This window comes from Oncorhynchus keta, chromosome 24 (genome assembly GCF_023373465.1).
Source record: "Oncorhynchus keta strain PuntledgeMale-10-30-2019 chromosome 24, Oket_V2, whole genome shotgun sequence".
NCBI classification, from domain to species: domain Eukaryota; kingdom Metazoa; phylum Chordata; class Actinopteri; order Salmoniformes; family Salmonidae; genus Oncorhynchus; species Oncorhynchus keta.
The window spans coordinates 270,192-292,200 of record NC_068444.1 but is presented as its reverse complement, the minus strand read 5'-3'; the positions used below and the strand labels follow the sequence as shown (position 1 = coordinate 292,200).

Sequence of the window (22,009 nt, the reverse complement as noted above, 5' to 3'; positions counted from 1 at the left end):
GCTTAACGTGTGTATGTCTTATACCTGTTGATATGTCTCCTACCACTCTGGTCAGTTTAACGTGTGTATGTGCTATACCTGTTGATATGTCTCCTAAATCACTACCACTCTGGTCAGCTTAACGTGTGTATGTCTTATACCTGTTGATATGTCTCTTACCACTCTGGTCAGTTTAACGTGTGTATGTCCTATACCTGTTGATATGTCTCCTAAATCACTACCACTCTGGTCAGCTTAACGTGTGTATGTGCTATACCTGTTGATATGTCTCCTAAATCACTACCACTCTGGTCAGCTTAACGTGTGTATGTCCTATACCTGTTGATATGTCTCCTACCACTCTGGTCAGCTTAACGTGTGTATGTCCTATACCTGTTGATATGTCTCCTAAATCACTACCACTCTGGTCAGCTTAACGTGTGTATGTGCTATACCTGTTGATATGTCTAAATCACTACCACTCTGGTCAGCTTAACGTGTGTATGTGCTATACCTGTTGATATGTCTCCTACCACTCTGGTCAGCTTAACGTGTGTATGTCCTATACCTGTTGATATGTCTCCTACCACTCTGGTCAGCTTAACGTGTGTATGTCCTATACCTGTTGATATGTCTCCTACCACTCTGGTCAGCTTAACGTGTGTATGTCCTATACCTGTTGATATGTCTCCTACCACTCTGGTCAGCTTAACGTGTGTATGTCCTATACCTGTTGATATGTCTCCTACCACTCTGGTCAGCTTAACGTGTGTATGTGCTATACCTGTTGATATGTCTCCTACCACTCTGGTCAGCTTAACGTGTGTATGTGCTATACCTGTTGATATGTCTCCTACCACTCTGGTCAGCTTAACGTGTGTATGTGCTATACCTGTTGATATGTCTCCTACCACTCTGGTCAGCTTAACGTGTGTATGTGCTATACCTGTTGATATGTCTCCTACCACTCTGGTCAGCTTAACGTGTGTATGTGCTATACCTGTTGATATGTCTCCTAAATCACTACCACTCTGGTCAGCTTAACGTGTGTATGTCCTATACCTGTTGATATGTCTCCTAAATCACTACCACTCTGGTCAGTTTAACGTGTGTATGTCCTATACCTGTTGATATGTCTCCTAAATCACTACCACTCTGGTCAGCTTAACGTGTGTATGTCCTATACCTGTTGATATGTCTCCTACCACTCTGGTCAGCTTAACGTGTGTATGTGCTATACCTGTTGATATGTCTCCTAAATCACTACCACTCTGGTCAGCTTAACGTGTGTATGTCCTATACCTGTTGATATGTCTCCTAAATCACTACCACTCTGGTCAGCTTAACGTGTGTATGTCCTATACCTGTTGATATGTCTCCTACCACTCTGGTCAGCTTAACGTGTGTATGTGCTATACCTGTTGATATGTCTCCTACCACTCTGGTCAGCTTAACGTGTGTATGTCCTATACCTGTTGATATGTCTCCTACCACTCTGGTCAGCTTAACGTGTGTATGTCCTATACCTGTTGATATGTCTCCTACCACTCTGGTCAGCTTAACGTGTGTATGTGCTATACCTGTTGATATGTCTCCTACCACTCTGGTCAGCTTAACGTGTGTATGTGCTATACCTGTTGATATGTCTCCTAAATCACTACCACTCTGGTCAGCTTAACGTGTGTATGTGCTATACCTGTTGATATGTCTCCTACCACTCTGGTCAGCTTAACGTGTGTATGTCCTATACCTGTTGATATGTCTCCTACCACTCTGGTCAGCTTAACGTGTGTATGTCCTATACCTGTTGATATGTCTCCTACCACTCTGGTCAGTTTAACGTGTGTATGTGCTATACCTGTTGATATGTCTCCTAAATCACTACCACTCTGGTCAGCTTAACGTGTGTATGTCCTATACCTGTTGATATGTCTCCTAAATCACTACCACTCTGGTCAGTTTAACGTGTGTATGTCCTATACCTGTTGATATGTCTCCTAAATCACTACCACTCTGGTCAGCTTAACGTGTGTATGTCCTACTATACCTGTTGATATGTCTCCTACCACTCTGGTCAGCTTAACGTGTGTATGTGCTATACCTGTTGATATGTCTCCTAAATCACTACCACTCTGGTCAGCTTAACGTGTGTATGTCCTATACCTGTTGATATGTCTCCTAAATCACTACCACTCTGGTCAGCTTAACGTGTGTATGTCCTATACCTGTTGATATGTCTCCTACCACTCTGGTCAGTTTAACGTGTGTATGTGCTATACCTGTTGATATGTCTCCTACCACTCTGGTCAGCTTAACGTGTGTATGTGCTATACCTGTTGATATGTCTCCTACCACTCTGGTCAGTTTAACGTGTGTATGTCCTATACCTGTTGATATGTCTCCTACCACTCTGGTCAGTTTAACGTGTGTATGTCCTATACCTGTTGATATGTCTCCTAAATCACTACCACTCTGGTCAGCTTAACGTGTGTATGTCCTATACCTGTTGATATGTCTCCTAAATCACTACCACTCTGGTCAGCTTAACGTGTGTATGTGCTATACCTGTTGATATGTCTCCTACCACTCTGGTCAGCTTAACGTGTGTATGTCCTATACCTGTTGATATGTCTCCTAAATCACTACCACTCTGGTCAGCTTAACGTGTGTATGTCCTATACCTGTTGATATGTCTCCTAAATCACTACCACTCTGGTCAGCTTAACGTGTGTATGTCTTATACCTGTTGATATGTCTCCTAAATCACTACCACTCTGGTCAGCTTAACGTGTGTATGTGCTATACCTGTTGATATGTCTCCTACCACTCTGGTCAGTTTAACGTGTGTATGTCCTATACCTGTTGATATGTCTCCTACCACTCTGGTCAGCTTAACGTGTGTATGTCCTATACCTGTTGATATGTCTCCTACCACTCTGGTCAGCTTAACGTGTGTATGTCCTATACCTGTTGATATGTCTCCTACCACTCTGGTCAGCTTAACGTGTGTATGTCCTATACCTGTTGATATGTCTCCTACCACTCTGGTCAGCTTAACGTGTGTATGTCCTATACCTGTTGATATGTCTCCTAAATCACTACCACTCTGGTCAGCTTAACGTGTGTATGTCCTATACCTGTTGATATGTCTCCTACCACTCTGGTCAGTTTAACGTGTGTATGTCCTATACCTGTTGATATGTCTAAATCCTACCACTCTGGTCAGCTTAACGTGTGTATGTCCTATACCTGTTGATATGTCTCCTACCACTCTGGTCAGCTTAACGTGTGTATGTCCTATACCTGTTGATATGTCTCCTACCACTCTGGTCAGCTTAACGTGTGTATGTCCTATACCTGTTGATATGTCTCCTACCACTCTGGTCAGCTTAACGTGTGTATGTCTTATACCTGTTGATATGTCTCCTACCACTCTGGTCAGCTTAACGTGTGTATGTCCTATACCTGTTGATATGTCTCCTACCACTCTGGTCAGCTTAACGTGTGTATGTCCTATACCTGTTGATATGTCTCCTACCACTCTGGTCAGTTTAACGTGTGTATGTCCTATACCTGTTGATATGTCTCCTACCACTCTGGTCAGCTTAACGTGTGTATGTCCTATACCTGTTGATATGTCTCCTAAATCCTACCACTCTGGTCAGTTTAACGTGTGTATGTCCTATACCTGTTGATATGTCTCCTACCACTCTGGTCAGCTTAACGTGTGTATGTCCTATACCTGTTGATATGTCTCCTACCACTCTGGTCAGCTTAACGTGTGTATGTCCTATACCTGTTGATATGTCTCCTAAATCACTACCACTCTGGTCAGTTTAACGTGTGTATGTGCTATACCTGTTGATATGTCTCCTACCACTCTGGTCAGCTTAACGTGTGTATGTCCTATACCTGTTGATATGTCTCCTACCACTCTGGTCAGCTTAACGTGTGTATGTCTTATACCTGTTGATATGTCTCCTACCACTCTGGTCAGCTTAACGTGTGTATGTGCTATACCTGTTGATATGTCTCCTAAATCACTACCACTCTGGTCAGCTTAACGTGTGTATGTCCTATACCTGTTGATATGTCTCCTACCACTCTGGTCAGTTTAACGTGTGTATGTCCTATACCTGTTGATATGTCTCCTAAATCACTACCACTCTGGTCAGCTTAACGTGTGTATGTGCTATACCTGTTGATATGTCTCTAAATCACTACCACTCTGGTCAGCTTAACGTGTGTATGTCCTATACCTGTTGATATGTCTCCTACCACTCTGGTCAGCTTAACGTGTGTATGTCCTATACCTGTTGATATGTCTCCTAAATCACTACCACTCTGGTCAGCTTAACGTGTGTATGTGCTATACCTGTTGATATGTCTCCTAAATCACTACCACTCTGGTCAGCTTAACGTGTGTATGTGCTATACCTGTTGATATGTCTCCTACCACTCTGGTCAGCTTAACGTGTGTATGTCCTATACCTGTTGATATGTCTCCTACCACTCTGGTCAGCTTAACGTGTGTATGTGCTATACCTGTTGATATGTCTCTAAATCACTACCACTCTGGTCAGCTTAACGTGTGTATGTCTTATACCTGTTGATATGTCTCCTAAATCACTACCACTCTGGTCAGTTTAACGTGTGTATGTCCTATACCTGTTGATATGTCTCCTAAATCACTACCACTCTGGTCAGCTTAACGTGTGTATGTCCTATACCTGTTGATATGTCTCCTAAATCACTACCACTCTGGTCAGCTTAACGTGTGTATGTCCTATACCTGTTGATATGTCTCCTACCACTCTGGTCAGCTTAACGTGTGTATGTCCTATACCTGTTGATATGTCTCCTAAATCACTACCACTCTGGTCAGCTTAACGTGTGTATGTGCTATACCTGTTGATATGTCTCCTACCACTCTGGTCAGCTTAACGTGTGTATGTCCTATACCTGTTGATATGTCTCCTACCACTCTGGTCAGCTTAACGTGTGTATGTCCTATACCTGTTGATATGTCTCCTACCACTCTGGTCAGCTTAACGTGTGTATGTCCTATACCTGTTGATATGTCTCCTACCACTCTGGTCAGCTTAACGTGTGTATGTGCTATACCTGTTGATATGTCTCCTACCACTCTGGTCAGTTTAACGTGTGTATGTCCTATACCTGTTGATATGTCTCTAAATCACTACCACTCTGGTCAGCTTAACGTGTGTATGTCCTATACCTGTTGATATGTCTCTAAATCACTACCATTCTGGTCAGCTTAACGTGTGTATGTGCTATACCTGTTGATATGTCTCCTACCACTCTGGTCAGCTTAACGTGTGTATGTCCTATACCTGTTGATATGTCTCTAAATCACTACCACTCTGGTCAGCTTAACGTGTGTATGTCCTATACCTGTTGATATGTCTCTAAATCACTACCACTCTGGTCAGCTTAACGTGTGTATGTGCTATACCTGTTGATATGTCTCCTACCACTCTGGTCAGCTTAACGTGTGTATGTCCTATACCTGTTGATATGTCTCCTAAATCACTACCACTCTGGTCAGTTTAACGTGTGTATGTCCTATACCTGTTGATATGTCTCTAAATCACTACCACTCTGGTCAGTTTAACGTGTGTATGTCCTATACCTGTTGATATGTCTCCTACCACTCTGGTCAGCTTAACGTGTGTATGTCCTATACCTGTTGATATGTCTCCTACCACTCTGGTCAGCTTAACGTGTGTATGTCTTATACCTGTTGATATGTCTCCTACCACCACTCTGGTCAGCTTAACGTCAGCTTGTATGTCCTATACCTGTTGATATGTCTCCTACCACTCTGGTCAGTTTAACGTGTGTATGTCCTATACCTGTTGATATGTCTCCTACCACTCTGGTCAGTTTAACGTGTGTATGTCCTATACCTGTTGATATGTCTCCTACCACTACCACTCTGGTCAGCTTAACGTGTGTATGTCCTATACCTGTTGATATGTCTATCTAAATCACTACCACTCTGGTCAGTTTAACGTGTGTATGTGCTATACCTGTTGATATGTCTCCTACCACTCTGGTCAGCTTAACGTGTGTATGTGCTATACCTGTTGATATGTCTCCTACCACTCTGGTCAGCTTAACGTGTGTATGTCTTATACCTGTTGATATGTCTCCTACCACTCTGGTCAGTTTAACGTGTGTATGTGCTATACCTGTTGATATGTGCTCACTACCACTCTGGTTGCTTAACGTGTGTATGTCTTATACCTGTTGATATGTCTCTTACCACTCTGGTCAGTTTAACGTGTGTATGTCCTATACCTGTTGATATGTCTCCTAAATCACTACCACTCTGGTCAGCTTAACGTGTGTATGTGCTATACCTGTTGATATGTCTCCTAAATCACTACCACTCTGGTCAGCTTAACGTGTGTATGTCCTATACCTGTTGATATGTCTCCTACCACTCTGGTCAGCTTAACGTGTGTATGTCCTATACCTGTTGATATGTCTCCTAAATCACTACCACTCTGGTCAGCTTAACGTGTGTATGTGCTATACCTGTTGATATGTCTCCTAAATCACTACCACTCTGGTCAGCTTAACGTGTGTATGTCCTATACCTGTTGATATGTCTCCTACCACTCTGGTCAGCTTAACGTGTGTATGTGCTATACCTGTTGATATGTCTCCTACCACTCTGGTCAGTTTAACGTGTGTATGTCCTATACCTGTTGATATGTCTCCTACCACTCTGGTCAGCTTAACGTGTGTATGTCCTATACCTGTTGATATGTCTCCTACCACTCTGGTCAGCTTAACGTGTGTATGTCCTATACCTGTTGACCTATGTCTTTATCCCCTACCACTCTGGTCAGCTTAACGTGTGTATGTGCTATACCTGTTGATATGTCTCCTACCACTCTGGTCAGCTTAACGTGTGTATGTGCTATACCTGTTGATATGTCTCCTACCACTCTGGTCAGCTTAACGTGTGTATGTGCTATACCTGTTGATATGTCTCCTACCACTCTGGTCAGCTTAACGTGTGTATGTGCTATACCTGTTGATATGTCTCCTACCACTCTGGTCAGCTTAACGTGTGTATGTGCTATACCTGTTGATATGTCTCCTAAATCACTACCACTCTGGTCAGTTTAACGTGTGTATGTGCTATACCTGTTGATATGTCTCCTACCACTCTGGTCAGCTTAACGTGTGTATGTCCTATACCTGTTGATATGTCTCCTACCACTCTGGTCAGCTTAACGTGTGTATGTCCTATACCTGTTGATATGTCTCCTAAATCACTACCACTCTGGTCAGCTTAACGTGTGTATGTCCTATACCTGTTGATATGTCTCCTACCACTCTGGTCAGTTTAACGTGTGTATGTCCTATACCTGTTGATATGTCTCCTACCACTCTGGTCAGCTTAACGTGTGTATGTCCTATACCTGTTGATATGTCTCCTAAATCACTACCATCTGGTCAGCTTAACGTGTGTATGTCCTATACCTGTTGATATGTCTCTAAATCACTACCACTCTGGTCAGCTTAACGTGTATGTCCTATACCTGTTGATATGTCTCCTACCACTCTGGTCAGCTTAACGTGTGTATGTCCTATACCTGTTGATATGTCTCCTACCACTCTGGTCAGCTTAACGTGTGTATGTCTATACCTGTTGATATGTCTCCTACCACTGGTCAGCTTAACGTGTGTATGTCCTATACCTGTTGATATGTCTCCTACCACTCTGGTCAGCTTAACGTGTGTATGTCCTATACCTGTTGATATGTCTCCTACCACTCTGGTCAGCTTAACGTGTGTATGTCCTATACCTGTTGATATGTCTCTAAATCACTACCACTCTGGTCAGCTTAACGTGTGTATGTCCTATACCTGTTGATATGTCTCCTACCACTCTGGTCAGCTTAACGTGTATGTCCTATACCTGTTGATATGTCTCCTACCACTCTGGTCAGCTTAACGTGTATGTGCTATACCTGTTGATATGTCTCCTACCACTCTGGTCAGCTTAACGTGTGTATGTCCTATACCTGTTGATATGTCTCCTACCACTCTGGTCAGTTTAACGTGTGTATGTGCTATACCTGTTGATATGTCTCCTACCACTCTGGTCAGCTTAACGTGTGTATGTCTTATACCTGTTGATATGTCTCCTACCACTCTGGTCAGTTTAACGTGTGTATGTGCTATACCTGTTGATATGTCTCTAAATCACTACCACTCTGGTCAGCTTAACGTGTGTATGTCCTATACCTGTTGATATGTCTCCTACCACTCTGGTCAGCTTAACGTGTGTATGTTTTATACCTGTTGATATGTCTCCTACCACTCTGGTCAGTTTAACGTGTGTATGTGCTATACCTGTTGATATGTCTCCTACCACTCTGGTCAGCTTAACGTGTGTATGTCTTATACCTGTTGATATGTCTCCTACCACTCTGGTCAGTTTAACGTGTGTATGTGCTATACCTGTTGATATGTCTCCTAAATCACTACCACTCTGGTCAGCTTAACGTGTGTATGTGCTATACCTGTTGATATGTCTCCTACCACTCTGGTCAGTTTAACGTGTGTATGTCCTATACCTGTTGATATATCTCCTAAATCACTACCACTCTGGTCAGCTTAACGTGTGTATGTGCTATACCTGTTGATATGTCTCCTACCACTCTGGTCAGCTTAACGTGTGTATGTGCTATACCTGTTGATATGTCTCCTAAATCACTACCACTCTGGTCAGTTTAACGTGTGTATGTCCTATACCTGTTGATATGTCTCCTACCACTCTGGTCAGCTTAACGTGTGTATGTCCCCTACCTGTTGATATGTCTCCTACCACTCTGGTCAGCTTAACGTGTGTATGTCCTATACCTGTTGATATGTCTCCTACCACTCTGGTCAGCTTAACGTGTGTATGTGCTATACCTGTTGATATGACTCCTACCACTCTGGTCAGCTTAACGTGTGTATGTGCTATACCTGTTGATATGTCTCCTACCACTCTGGTCAGCTTAACGTGTGTATGTGCTATACCTGTTGATATGTCTCCTACCACTCTGGTCAGCTTAACGTGTGTATGTGCTATACCTGTTGATATGTCTAAATCCTACCACTCTGGTCAGCTTAACGTGTGTATGTCCTATACCTGTTGATATGTCTCCTACCACTCTGGTCAGCTTAACGTGTGTATGTCCTATACCTGTTGATATGTGTCCTACCACTCTTGTCAGCTTAACGTGTGTATGTCTTATACCTGTTGATATGTCTCCTACCACTCTGGTCAGCTTAACGTGTGTATGTGCTATACCTGTTGATATGTCTCCTACCACTCTGGTCAGCTTAACGTGTGTATGTCCTATACCTGTTGATATGTCTCCTACCACTCTGGTCAGCTTAACGTGTGTATGTCCTATACCTGTTGATATGTCTCCTACCACTCTGGTCAGCTTAACGTGTGTATGTGCTATACCTGTTGATATGTCTCTAAATCACTACCACTCTGGTCAGCTTAACGTGTGTATGTCCTATACCTGTTGATATGTCTCCTAAATCACTACCACTCTGGTCAGTTTAACGTGTGTATGTCCTATACCTGTTGATATGTCTCTAAATCACTACCACTCTGGTCAGCTTAACGTGTGTATGTCCTATACCTGTTGATATGTCTCCTACCACTCTGGTCAGCTTAACGTGTGTATGTGCTATACCTGTTGATATGTCTCCTAAATCACTACCACTCTGGTCAGCTTAACGTGTGTATGTCCTATACCTGTTGATATGTCTCCTACCACTCTGGTCAGTTTAACGTGTGTATGTGCTATACCTGTTGATATGTCTCCTAAATCACTACCACTCTGGTCAGCTTAACGTGTGTATGTCCTATACCTGTTGATATGTCTCCTACCACTCTGGTCAGTTTAACGTGTGTATGTGCTATACCTGTTGATATGTCTCCTAAATCACTACCACTCTGGTCAGCTTAACGTGTGTATGTCCTATACCTGTTGATATGTCTCTAAATCACTACCACTCTGGTCAGCTTAACGTGTGTATGTGCTATACCTGTTGATATGTCTCTAAATCACTACCACTCTGGTCAGTTTAACGTGTGTATGTCCTATACCTGTTGATATGTCTCCTACCACTCTGGTCAGCTTAACGTGTGTATGTCCTATACCTGTTGATATGTCTCCTACCACTCTGGTCAGCTTAACGTGTGTATGTGCTATACCTGTTGATATGTCTCCTACCACTCTGGTCAGCTTAACGTGTGTATGTGCTATACCTGTTGATATGTCTCCTACCACTCTGGTCAGCTTAACGTGTGTATGTCCTATACCTGTTGATATGTCTCCTACCACTCTGGTCAGCTTAACGTGTGTATGTCCTATACCTGTTGATATGTCTCCTACCACTCTGGTCAGCTTAACGTGTGTATGTGCTATACCTGTTGATATGTCTCCTACCACTCTGGTCAGTTTAACGTGTGTATGTCCTATACCTGTTGATATGTCTCCTAAATCACTACCACTCTGGTCAGCTTAACGTGTGTATGTCCTATACCTGTTGATATGTCTCCTAAATCACTACCACTCTGGTCAGCTTAACGTGTGTATGTCCTATACCTGTTGATATGTCTCCTACCACTCTGGTCAGCTTAACGTGTGTATGTCCTATACCTGTTGATATGTCTCCTAAATCACTACCACTCTGGTCAGCTTAACGTGTGTATGTCTTATACCTGTTGATATGTCTCCTAAATCACTACCACTCTGGTCAGCTTAACGTGTGTATGTGCTATACCTGTTGATATGTCTCCTACCACTCTGGTCAGCTTAACGTGTGTATGTCCTATACCTGTTGATATGTCTCCTAAATCACTACCACTCTGGTCAGTTTAACGTGTGTATGTCCTATACCTGTTGATATGTCTCCTAAATCACTACCACTCTGGTCAGCTTAACGTGTGTATGTCCTATACCTGTTGATATGTCTCCTACCACTCTGGTCAGCTTAACGTGTGTATGTCCTATACCTGTTGATATGTCTCCTACCACTCTGGTCAGCTTAACGTGTGTATGTCTTATACCTGTTGATATGTCTCCTACCACTCTGGTCAGCTTAACGTGTGTATGTCTTATACCTGTTGATATGTCTCCTACCACTCTGGTCAGCTTAACGTGTGTATGTCCTATACCTGTTGATATGTCTCCTACCACTCTGGTCAGTTTAACGTGTGTATGTCCTATACCTGTTGATATGTCTCCTACCACTCTGGTCAGTTTAACGTGTGTATGTCCTATACCTGTTGATATGTCTCCTACCACTCTGGTCAGCTTAACGTGTGTATGTCCTATACCTGTTGATATGTCTCCTACCACTCTGGTCAGCTTAACGTGTGTATGTCCTATACCTGTTGATATGTCTCCTAAATCACTACCACTCTGGTCAGTTTAACGTGTGTATGTGCTATACCTGTTGATATGTCTCCTACCACTCTGGTCAGCTTAACGTGTGTATGTGCTATACCTGTTGATATGTCTCCTACCACTCTGGTCAGCTTAACGTGTGTATGTGCTATACCTGTTGATATGTCTCCTACCACTCTGGTCAGTTTAACGTGTGTATGTGCTATACCTGTTGATATGTCTCCTAAATCACTACCACTCTGGTCAGCTTAACGTGTGTATGTCTTATACCTGTTGATATGTCTCTTACCACTCTGGTCAGTTTAACGTGTGTATGTCCTATACCTGTTGATATGTCTCCTAAATCACTACCACTCTGGTCAGCTTAACGTGTGTATGTGCTATACCTGTTGATATGTCTCCTAAATCACTACCACTCTGGTCAGCTTAACGTGTGTATGTCCTATACCTGTTGATATGTCTCCTACCACTCTGGTCAGCTTAACGTGTGTATGTCCTATACCTGTTGATATGTCTCCTAAATCACTACCACTCTGGTCAGCTTAACGTGTGTATGTGCTATACCTGTTGATATGTCTCCTAAATCACTACCACTCTGGTCAGCTTAACGTGTGTATGTGCTATACCTGTTGATATGTCTCCTACCACTCTGGTCAGCTTAACGTGTGTATGTCCTATACCTGTTGATATGTCTCCTACCACTCTGGTCAGCTTAACGTGTGTATGTCCTATACCTGTTGATATGTCTCCTACCACTCTGGTCAGCTTAACGTGTGTATGTCCTATACCTGTTGATATGTCTCCTACCACTCTGGTCAGCTTAACGTGTGTATGTCCTATACCTGTTGATATGTCTCCTACCACTCTGGTCAGCTTAACGTGTGTATGTGCTATACCTGTTGATATGTCTCCTACCACTCTGGTCAGCTTAACGTGTGTATGTGCTATACCTGTTGATATGTCTCCTACCACTCTGGTCAGCTTAACGTGTGTATGTGCTATACCTGTTGATATGTCTCCTACCACTCTGGTCAGCTTAACGTGTGTATGTGCTATACCTGTTGATATGTCTCCTACCACTCTGGTCAGCTTAACGTGTGTATGTGCTATACCTGTTGATATGTCTCCTAAATCACTACCACTCTGGTCAGCTTAACGTGTGTATGTGCTATACCTGTTGATATGTCTCCTACCACTCTGGTCAGCTTAACGTGTGTATGTCCTATACCTGTTGATATGTCTCCTACCACTCTGGTCAGCTTAACGTGTGTATGTCCTATACCTGTTGATATGTCTCCTACCACTCTGGTCAGTTTAACGTGTGTATGTCCTATACCTGTTGATATGTCTCCTACCACTCTGGTCAGCTTAACGTGTGTATGTCCTATACCTGTTGATATGTCTCCTACCACTCTGGTCAGTTTAACGTGTGTATGTCCTATACCTGTTGATATGTCTCCTAAATCACTACCACTCTGGTCAGCTTAACGTGTGTATGTCCTACTATACCTGTTGATATGTCTCCTACCACTCTGGTCAGCTTAACGTGTGTATGTGCTATACCTGTTGATATGTCTCCTAAATCACTACCACTCTGGTCAGCTTAACGTGTGTATGTCCTATACCTGTTGATATGTCTCCTAAATCACTACCACTCTGGTCAGCTTAACGTGTGTATGTCCTATACCTGTTGATATGTCTCCTACCACTCTGGTCAGTTTAACGTGTGTATGTGCTATACCTGTTGATATGTCTCCTACCACTCTGGTCAGCTTAACGTGTGTATGTGCTATACCTGTTGATATGTCTCCTACCACTCTGGTCAGTTTAACGTGTGTATGTCCTATACCTGTTGATATGTCTCCTACCACTCTGGTCAGTTTAACGTGTGTATGTCCTATACCTGTTGATATGTCTCCTAAATCACTACCACTCTGGTCAGCTTAACGTGTGTATGTCCTATACCTGTTGATATGTCTCCTAAATCACTACCACTCTGGTCAGCTTAACGTGTGTATGTCCTATACCTGTTGATATGTCTCCTACCACTCTGGTCAGCTTAACGTGTGTATGTCCTATACCTGTTGATATGTCTCCTAAATCACTACCACTCTGGTCAGCTTAACGTGTGTATGTCTTATACCTGTTGATATGTCTCCTAAATCACTACCACTCTGGTCAGCTTAACGTGTGTATGTGCTATACCTGTTGATATGTCTCCTACCACTCTGGTCAGTTTAACGTGTGTATGTCCTATACCTGTTGATATGTCTCCTACCACTCTGGTCAGCTTAACGTGTGTATGTCCTATACCTGTTGATATGTCTCCTACCACTCTGGTCAGCTTAACGTGTGTATGTCCTATACCTGTTGATATGTCTCCTACCACTCTGGTCAGCTTAACGTGTGTATGTCCTATACCTGTTGATATGTCTCCTACCACTCTGGTCAGCTTAACGTGTGTATGTCCTATACCTGTTGATATGTCTCCTAAATCACTACCACTCTGGTCAGCTTAACGTGTGTATGTCCTATACCTGTTGATATGTCTCCTACCACTCTGGTCAGCTTAACGTGTGTATGTCCTATACCTGTTGATATGTCTCCTACCACTCTGGTCAGTTTAACGTGTGTATGTCCTATACCTGTTGATATGTCTCCTACCACTCTGGTCAGCTTAACGTGTGTATGTCCTATACCTGTTGATATGTCTCCTACCACTCTGGTCAGCTTAACGTGTGTATGTCTTATACCTGTTGATATGTCTCCTAAATCACTACCACTCTGGTCAGCTTAACGTGTGTATGTCCTATACCTGTTGACATGTCTCCTACCACTCTGGTCAGCTTAACGTGTGTATGTCCTATACCTGTTGATATGTCTCCTAAATCACTACCACTCTGGTCAGCTTAACGTGTGTATGTCCTATACCTGTTGATATGTCTCCTACCACTCTGGTCAGCTTAACGTGTGTATGTCTTATACCTGTTGATATGTCTCCTAAATCACTACCACTCTGGTCAGTTTAACGTGTGTATGTGCTATACCTGTTGATATGTCTCCTACCACTCTGGTCAGCTTAACGTGTGTATGTGCTATACCTGTTGATATGTCTCCTACCACTCTGGTCAGCTTAACGTGTGTATGTCTTATACCTGTTGATATGTCTCCTACCACTCTGGTCAGTTTAACGTGTGTATGTGCTATACCTGTTGATATGTCTCCTAAATCACTACCACTCTGGTCAGCTTAACGTGTGTATGTCTTATACCTGTTGATATGTCTCTTACCACTCTGGTCAGTTTAACGTGTGTATGTCCTATACCTGTTGATATGTCTCCTAAATCACTACCACTCTGGTCAGCTTAACGTGTGTATGTGCTATACCTGTTGATATGTCTCCTAAATCACTACCACTCTGGTCAGCTTAACGTGTGTATGTCCTATACCTGTTGATATGTCTCCTACCACTCTGGTCAGCTTAACGTGTGTATGTCCTATACCTGTTGATATGTCTCCTAAATCACTACCACTCTGGTCAGCTTAACGTGTGTATGTCCTATACCTGTTGATATGTCTCCTACCACTCTGGTCAGCTTAACGTGTGTATGTCCTATACCTGTTGATATGTCTCCTACCACTCTGGTCAGCTTAACGTGTGTATGTCCTATACCTGTTGATATGTCTCCTACCACTCTGGTCAGCTTAACGTGTGTATGTCCTATACCTGTTGATATGTCTCCTACCACTCTGGTCAGCTTAACGTGTGTATGTGCTATACCTGTTGATATGTCTCCTACCACTCTGGTCAGCTTAACGTGTGTATGTGCTATACCTGTTGATATGTCTCCTACCACTCTGGTCAGCTTAACGTGTGTATGTGCTATACCTGTTGATATGTCTCCTACCACTCTGGTCAGCTTAACGTGTGTATGTGCTATACCTGTTGATATGTCTCCTACCACTCTGGTCAGCTTAACGTGTGTATGTGCTATACCTGTTGATATGTCTCGTACCACTCTGGTCAGCTTAACGTGTGTATGTGCTATACCTGTTGATATGTGTCCTAAATCACTACCACTCTTGTCAGCTTAACGTGTGTATGTCTTATACCTGTTGATATGTCTCCTACCACTCTGGTCAGCTTAACGTGTGTATGTGCTATACCTGTTGATATGTCTCCTACCACTCTGGTCAGCTTAACGTGTGTATGTCCTATACCTGTTGATATGTCTCCTACCACTCTGGTCAGCTTAACGTGTGTATGTCCTATACCTGTTGATATGTCTCCTAAATCACTACCACTCTGGTCAGCTTAACGTGTGTATGTCCTATACCTGTTGATATGTCTCCTAAATCACTACCACTCTGGTCAGCTTAACGTGTGTATGTCCTATACCTGTTGATATGTCTCTAAATCACTACCACTCTGGTCAGCTTAACGTGTGTATGTCCTATACCTGTTGATATGTCTCCTACCACTCTGGTCAGCTTAACGTGTGTATGTGCTATACCTGTTGATATGTCTCCTAAATCCACCTCTGGTCAGCTTAACGTGTGTATGTCCTATACCTGTTGATATGTCTCCTAAATCACTACCACTCTGGTCAGCTTAACGTGTGTATGTCCTATACCTGTTGATATGTCTCCTACCACTCTGGTCAGTTTAACGTGTGTATGTGCTATACCTGTTGATATGTCTCCTACCACTCTGGTCAGCTTAACGTGTGTATGTGCTATACCTGTTGATATGTCTCCTACCACTCTGGTCAGTTTAACGTGTGTATGTCCTATTCCTGTTGATATGTCTCCTACCACTCTGGTCAGCTTAACGTGTGTATGTCCTATACCTGTTGATATGTCTCCTAAATCACTACCACTCTGGTCAGCTTAACGTGTGTATGTCCTATACCTGTTGATATGTCTCCTAAATCACTACCACTCTGGTCAGCTTAACGTGTGTATGTGCTATACCTGTTGATATGTCTCCTACCACTCTGGTCAGTTTAACGTGTGTATGTCTTATACCTGTTGATATGTCTCCTACCACTCTGGTCAGCTTAACGTGTGTATGTCCTATACCTGTTGATATGTCTCTAAATCACTACCACTCTGGTCAGCTTAACGTGTGTATGTCCTATACCTGTTGATATGTCTCCTACCACTCTGGTCAGCTTAACGTGTGTATGTCCTATACCTGTTGATATGTCTAAATCACTACCACTCTGGTCAGCTTAACGTGTGTATGTGCTATACCTGTTGATATGTCTCCTACCACTCTGGTCAGCTTAACGTGTGTATGTCCTATACCTGTTGATATGTCTAAATCACTACCACTCTGGTCAGCTTAACGTGTGTATGTCCTATACCTGTTGATATGTCTCTAAATCACTACCACTCTGGTCAGCTTAACGTGTGTATGTCCTATACCTGTTGATATGTCTCCTAAATCACTACCACTCTGGTCAGCTTAACGTGTGTATGTGCTATACCTGTTGATATGTCTCCTACCACTCTGGTCAGCTTAACGTGTGTATGTCCTATACCTGTTGATATGTCTCCTACCACTCTGGTCAGCTTAACGTGTGTATGTCCTATACCTGTTGATATGTCTCCTACCACTCTGGTCAGCTTAACGTGTGTATGTCTTATACCTGTTGATATGTCTCCTACCACTCTGGTCAGCTTAACGTGTGTATGTCCTATACCTGTTGATATGTCTCCTACCACTCTGGTCAGTTTAACGTGTGTATGTCCTATACCTGTTGATATGTCTCCTACCACTCTGGTCAGCTTAACGTGTGTATGTCCTATACCTGTTGATATGTCTCCTACCACTCTGGTCAGTTTAACGTGTGTATGTCCTATACCTGTTGATATGTCTCCTACCACTCTGGTCAGCTTAACGTGTGTATGTCCTATACCTGTTGATATGTCTCCTACCACTCTGGTCAGCTTAACGTGTGTATGTCTTATACCTCCTGATATGTCTCTAAATCACTACCACTCTGGTCAGCTTAACGTGTGTATGTCCTATACCTGTTGATATGTCTCCTACCACTCTGGTCAGCTTAACGTGTGTATGTCCTATACCTGTTGATATGTCTCCTAAATCACTACCACTCTGGTCAGCTTAACGTGTGTATGTCCTATACCTGTTGATATGTCTCCTACCACTCTGGTCAGCTTAACGTGTGTATGTCCTATACCTGTTGATATGTCTCCTAAATCACTACCACTCTGGTCAGCTTAACGTGTGTATGTCCTATACCTGTTGATATGTCTCCTACCACTCTGGTCAGCTTAACGTGTGTATGTCTTATACCTGTTGATATGTCTCCTAAATCACTACCACTCTGGTCAGTTTAACGTGTGTATGTCCTATACCTGTTGATATGTCTCCTAAATCACTACCACTCTGGTCAGCTTAACGTGTGTATGTCCTATACCTGTTGATATGTCTCCTACCACTCTGGTCAGCTTAACGTGTGTATGTGCTATACCTGTTGATATGTCTCCTACCACTCTGGTCAGCTTAACGTGTGTATGTCCTATACCTGTTGATATGTCTCCTAAATCACTACCACTCTGGTCAGCTTAACGTGTGTATGTCCTATACCTGTTGATATGTCTCCTAAATCACTACCACTCTGGTCAGCTTAACGTGTGTATGTCCTATACCTGTTTGATTTTGTTTAATAGATTAAATTGTGAAGCCTAGGTCAATATATTAAATACAGTAGCCTAGTTCAATATATTAAATACAGTAGCCTCGTTCAATATATTAAATACAGTAGCCTAGTTCAATATATTAAATACAGTAGCCTCGTTCGATATATTAAATACAGTAGCCTAGTTCAATAGATTAAATATAGTAGCCTAGTTCAATAGATTAAATACAGTAGCCTAGTTCAATAGATTGACTACAGTAGCCTAGTTCAATAGATTGACTACAGTAGCCTAGTTCAATAGATTGACTACAGTAGCCTAGTTCAATAGATTGACTACAGTAGCCTAGTTCAATAGATTGACTACAGTAGCCTAGTTCAATAGATTGTATAGCGTTGCTGTACTCTGTAGTAATACTAGTCTCTCTGTAGTAATACTTGTGTCTCTCTGTAGTAATACTCGTGTCTCTCTGTAGTAATACTCGTGTCTCTGTAGTAATACGTGTTTGATCTGTAGTAATAGATTGTCTCTGTAGTAATACTAGTGTCTATTAAATACTGTAGTAATACTAGTTCAATAGTGTCTCTTGTAATACTAGTGTCTCAGTAATACCTGTTCAATATATTGTGTCTCTCAGTAATACCTAGTTCAACAGATTGAATACAGTAGCCTAGTTCAACAGATAATACTGTAGCTCTCTGTTAATACTTGTGTCTCTCTGTAGTAATACTAGTGTCTCTGTAGTAATACTCTTGTCTCTGTAGTAATACAGTTGTCTCTAGTAGTAATACTAGTGTCTCTGTAGTAATACTAGTGTCTCTGTAGTAATACTAGTGTCTCTCTGTATTAATATAGTGTCTCTCTGTAGTAATACTAGTGTCTGTCAATAGTAATACTACAGTAGCCTAGTTCAATAGTAATAATACTGTCTCCTAGCCTAGTTTCTCTGCGGTTGATACAGTAGCCTCCAGTTCAACAGGTTGAACATGCCTTGTTCAATCTCTTAAATAGTAATACTCTGTCTCCTCTCTCTAGTTTCTCTGCGGTGGATGAAGTTGCCTCCAGTGAGAACAGGTGGTAGGGAACATGCCTTGTGTCTCTCTGTAGTAATACTCTGTCTCCTCTCTCTAGTTTCTCTGCGGTGGATGAAGTTGCCTCCAGTGAGAACAGGTGGTAGGGAACACGCCAGGGATGTCCCCTACATGCGTTACGGTCACACAGCCGTGCTGCTGGACGATACCATCTACATCTGGGGGGGTCGTAACGACACAGAGGGGGCCTGCAACGTCCTCTATGCCTTTGACATCAGTAAGTACACTTCAACGATTGCTTCGTCTATCAGCCTTCGTTGATGGTGACAACATCGGGATGTCACAAATTATGGTTTGGCGTATTTGAACTTGACTGCACCGCTGGTGTCTGGCAGCACACAGCAGGGCGACATGCCAAGTGGCCTATTCCCTGTTTGCCATAGCAAAAATGTTAAATACATGTGGTAACTAGACTGACAGTGCATTCAGAAACTATTCAAACCCCTTGACTTTTTTCCACATTTTGTTAAGTTACAGCTTTATTCGAAAATGATACAAAAAAATAGAAATCCTCAGCAATCTTCACACAATACCCCATAATGACAAAGTGAAAACAGGTTTTTCAAAATATTAGCTAATTTATACAAAAAAAACAACATACCTTATTTACTTAAGTATTTAGACCGTTTGCTATGAGACTCGAAATGGAGCTCAGGTGCATCCTGTTTCCATTGATCATCCTTTACGATGTTTCTACAACTTGATTGGACTCCACCTGTGGTAAATTCAATTGATTGGACATAATTTGGAAAGACACACACCTGTCTATATTATGATTTTTCGTCGATACCAATACCGATTATTGGAGGACCAAGAATAGCCGATACGATTAATCGGCCGATTTTGCGTGTGTATGTATATATATATATATATATATATATATATATATATATATATATACACTGCTCAAAAAAATAAAGGGAACACTTAAACAACACAATGTAACTCCAAGTCAATCACACTTCTGTGAAATCAAACTGTCCACTTAGGAAGCAACACTGATTGACAATAAATTTCACATGCTGTTGTGCAAATGGAATAGACAACAGGTGGAAATTATAGGCAATTAGCAAGACACCCCCAATAAAGGAGTGGTTCTGCAGGTGGGGACCACAGACAACTTCTCAGTTCCTATGCTTCCTGGCTGATGTTTTGGTCACTTTTGAATGCTGGCGGTGCTTTCACTCTAGTGGTAGCATGAGACGGAGTCTACAACCCACACAAGTGGCTCAGGTAGTGCAGCTCATCCAGGATGACACATCAATGCGAGCTGTGGCAAGAAGGTTTGCTGTGCCTGTCAGCGTAGTGACCAGAGCATGGAGGCGCTACCAGGAAACAGGCCAGTACATCAGGAGACGTGAAGGAGGCCGTAGGAGGGCAACAACCCAGCAGCAGGACCGCTACCTCCGCCTTTGTGCAAGGAGGAGCAGGAGGAGCACTGCCAGAGCCCTGCAAAATGACCTCCAGCAGGCCACAAATGTGCATGTGTCTGCTCAAACGGTCAGAAACAGACTCCATGAGGGTGGTATGAGGGCCCGACGTCCACAGGTGGGGGTTGTGCTTACAGCCCAACACCGTGCAGGACGTTTGGCATTTGCCAGAGAACACCAAGATTGGCAAATTCGCCACTGGCGCGCTGTGCTCTTCACAGATGAAAGCAGGTTCACACTGAGCACGTGACAGAGTCTGGAGACGCCGTGGAGAACGTTCTGCTGCCTGCAACATCCTCCAGCATGACAGGTTTGGCGGTGGGTCAGTCATGGTGTGGGGTGGCATTTCTTTGGGGGGCCGCACAGCCCTCCATGTGCTCGCCAGAGGTAGCCTGACTGCCATTAGGTACCGAGATGAGATCCCCGGTCCGTTGTGAGACCATATGCTGGTGTGGTTGGCCCTGGGTTCCTCCTAATGCAAGACAATGCTAGACCTCATGTGGCTGGAGTGTGTCAGCAGTTCCTGCAAGGTGAAGGCATTGATGCTATGGACTGGCCCGCCCGTTCCCCAGACCTGAATCAATTGAGCACATCTGGGACATCATGTCTCGCTCCATCCACCAACGGCACGTTGCACCACAGACTGTCCAGGCGTTGGCGGATGCTTTAGTCCAGGTCTGGGAGGAGATCCCTCAGGAGACCATCCGCCACCTTATCAGGAGCATGCCCAGGCGTTGTAGGGAGGTCATACAGGCACGTGGAGGCCACACACACCACTGAGCCTCATTTTGACTAGTTTTAAGGACATTACATCAAAGTTGGATCAGCCTGTAGTGTGGTTTTCCACTTTAATTTTGAGTGTGACTCCAAATCCAGACCTCCATGGGTTGATACATTTGAAACTTGTATGGCATCTGTAAGTATGAATACAATTGTTAAATTACAAGTCTAGTTAGTTTAGTGGTCCTTCTGTAGCTCAGTTGGTAGAGCATGGCGCTTGTAACGCCAGGGTAGTGGGTTCGATTCCCGGGACCACCCATACGTAGAATGTATGCACACATGACTGTAAGTCGCTTTGGATAAAAGCGTCTGCTAAATGGCATATATTATTATTATTATATATTATTTAGCCACGGAAAAAGAAATGAATCTTCACGCTAGCCAATCATGGGCTGGACATGCCTCGAGATACGTTTGGATTGGTCTGTCATGTAGCAAGGTTCTGTCTATAACATGAGCTGCTCAGTGTGTGTAGGTAGTTCTGATTGGTCTGTCATGTAGCAAGGTTCTGTCTATAACATGAGCTGCTCAGGGTGTGTAGGTAGTTCTGATTGGTCTGTCATGTAGCAAGGTTCTGTCTATAACATGAGCTGCT

At 43.0% G+C, this 22,009-nt stretch overlaps 1 protein-coding gene across 1 annotated transcript in view; it reads left to right on the top strand.

Annotated features, from left to right (window-relative positions):
• klhdc3 (kelch domain containing 3) overlaps positions 1–22,009 on the top strand; it is a 166,218-nt gene that overhangs the window by 20,740 nt on the left and 123,469 nt on the right. The window contains exon 3 of the mRNA XM_052477433.1: positions 19,245–19,421. Coding sequence (XP_052333393.1) covers positions 19,245–19,421 — 177 coding nt within the window. The remainder of the gene's footprint in view (positions 1–19,244; positions 19,422–22,009) is intronic.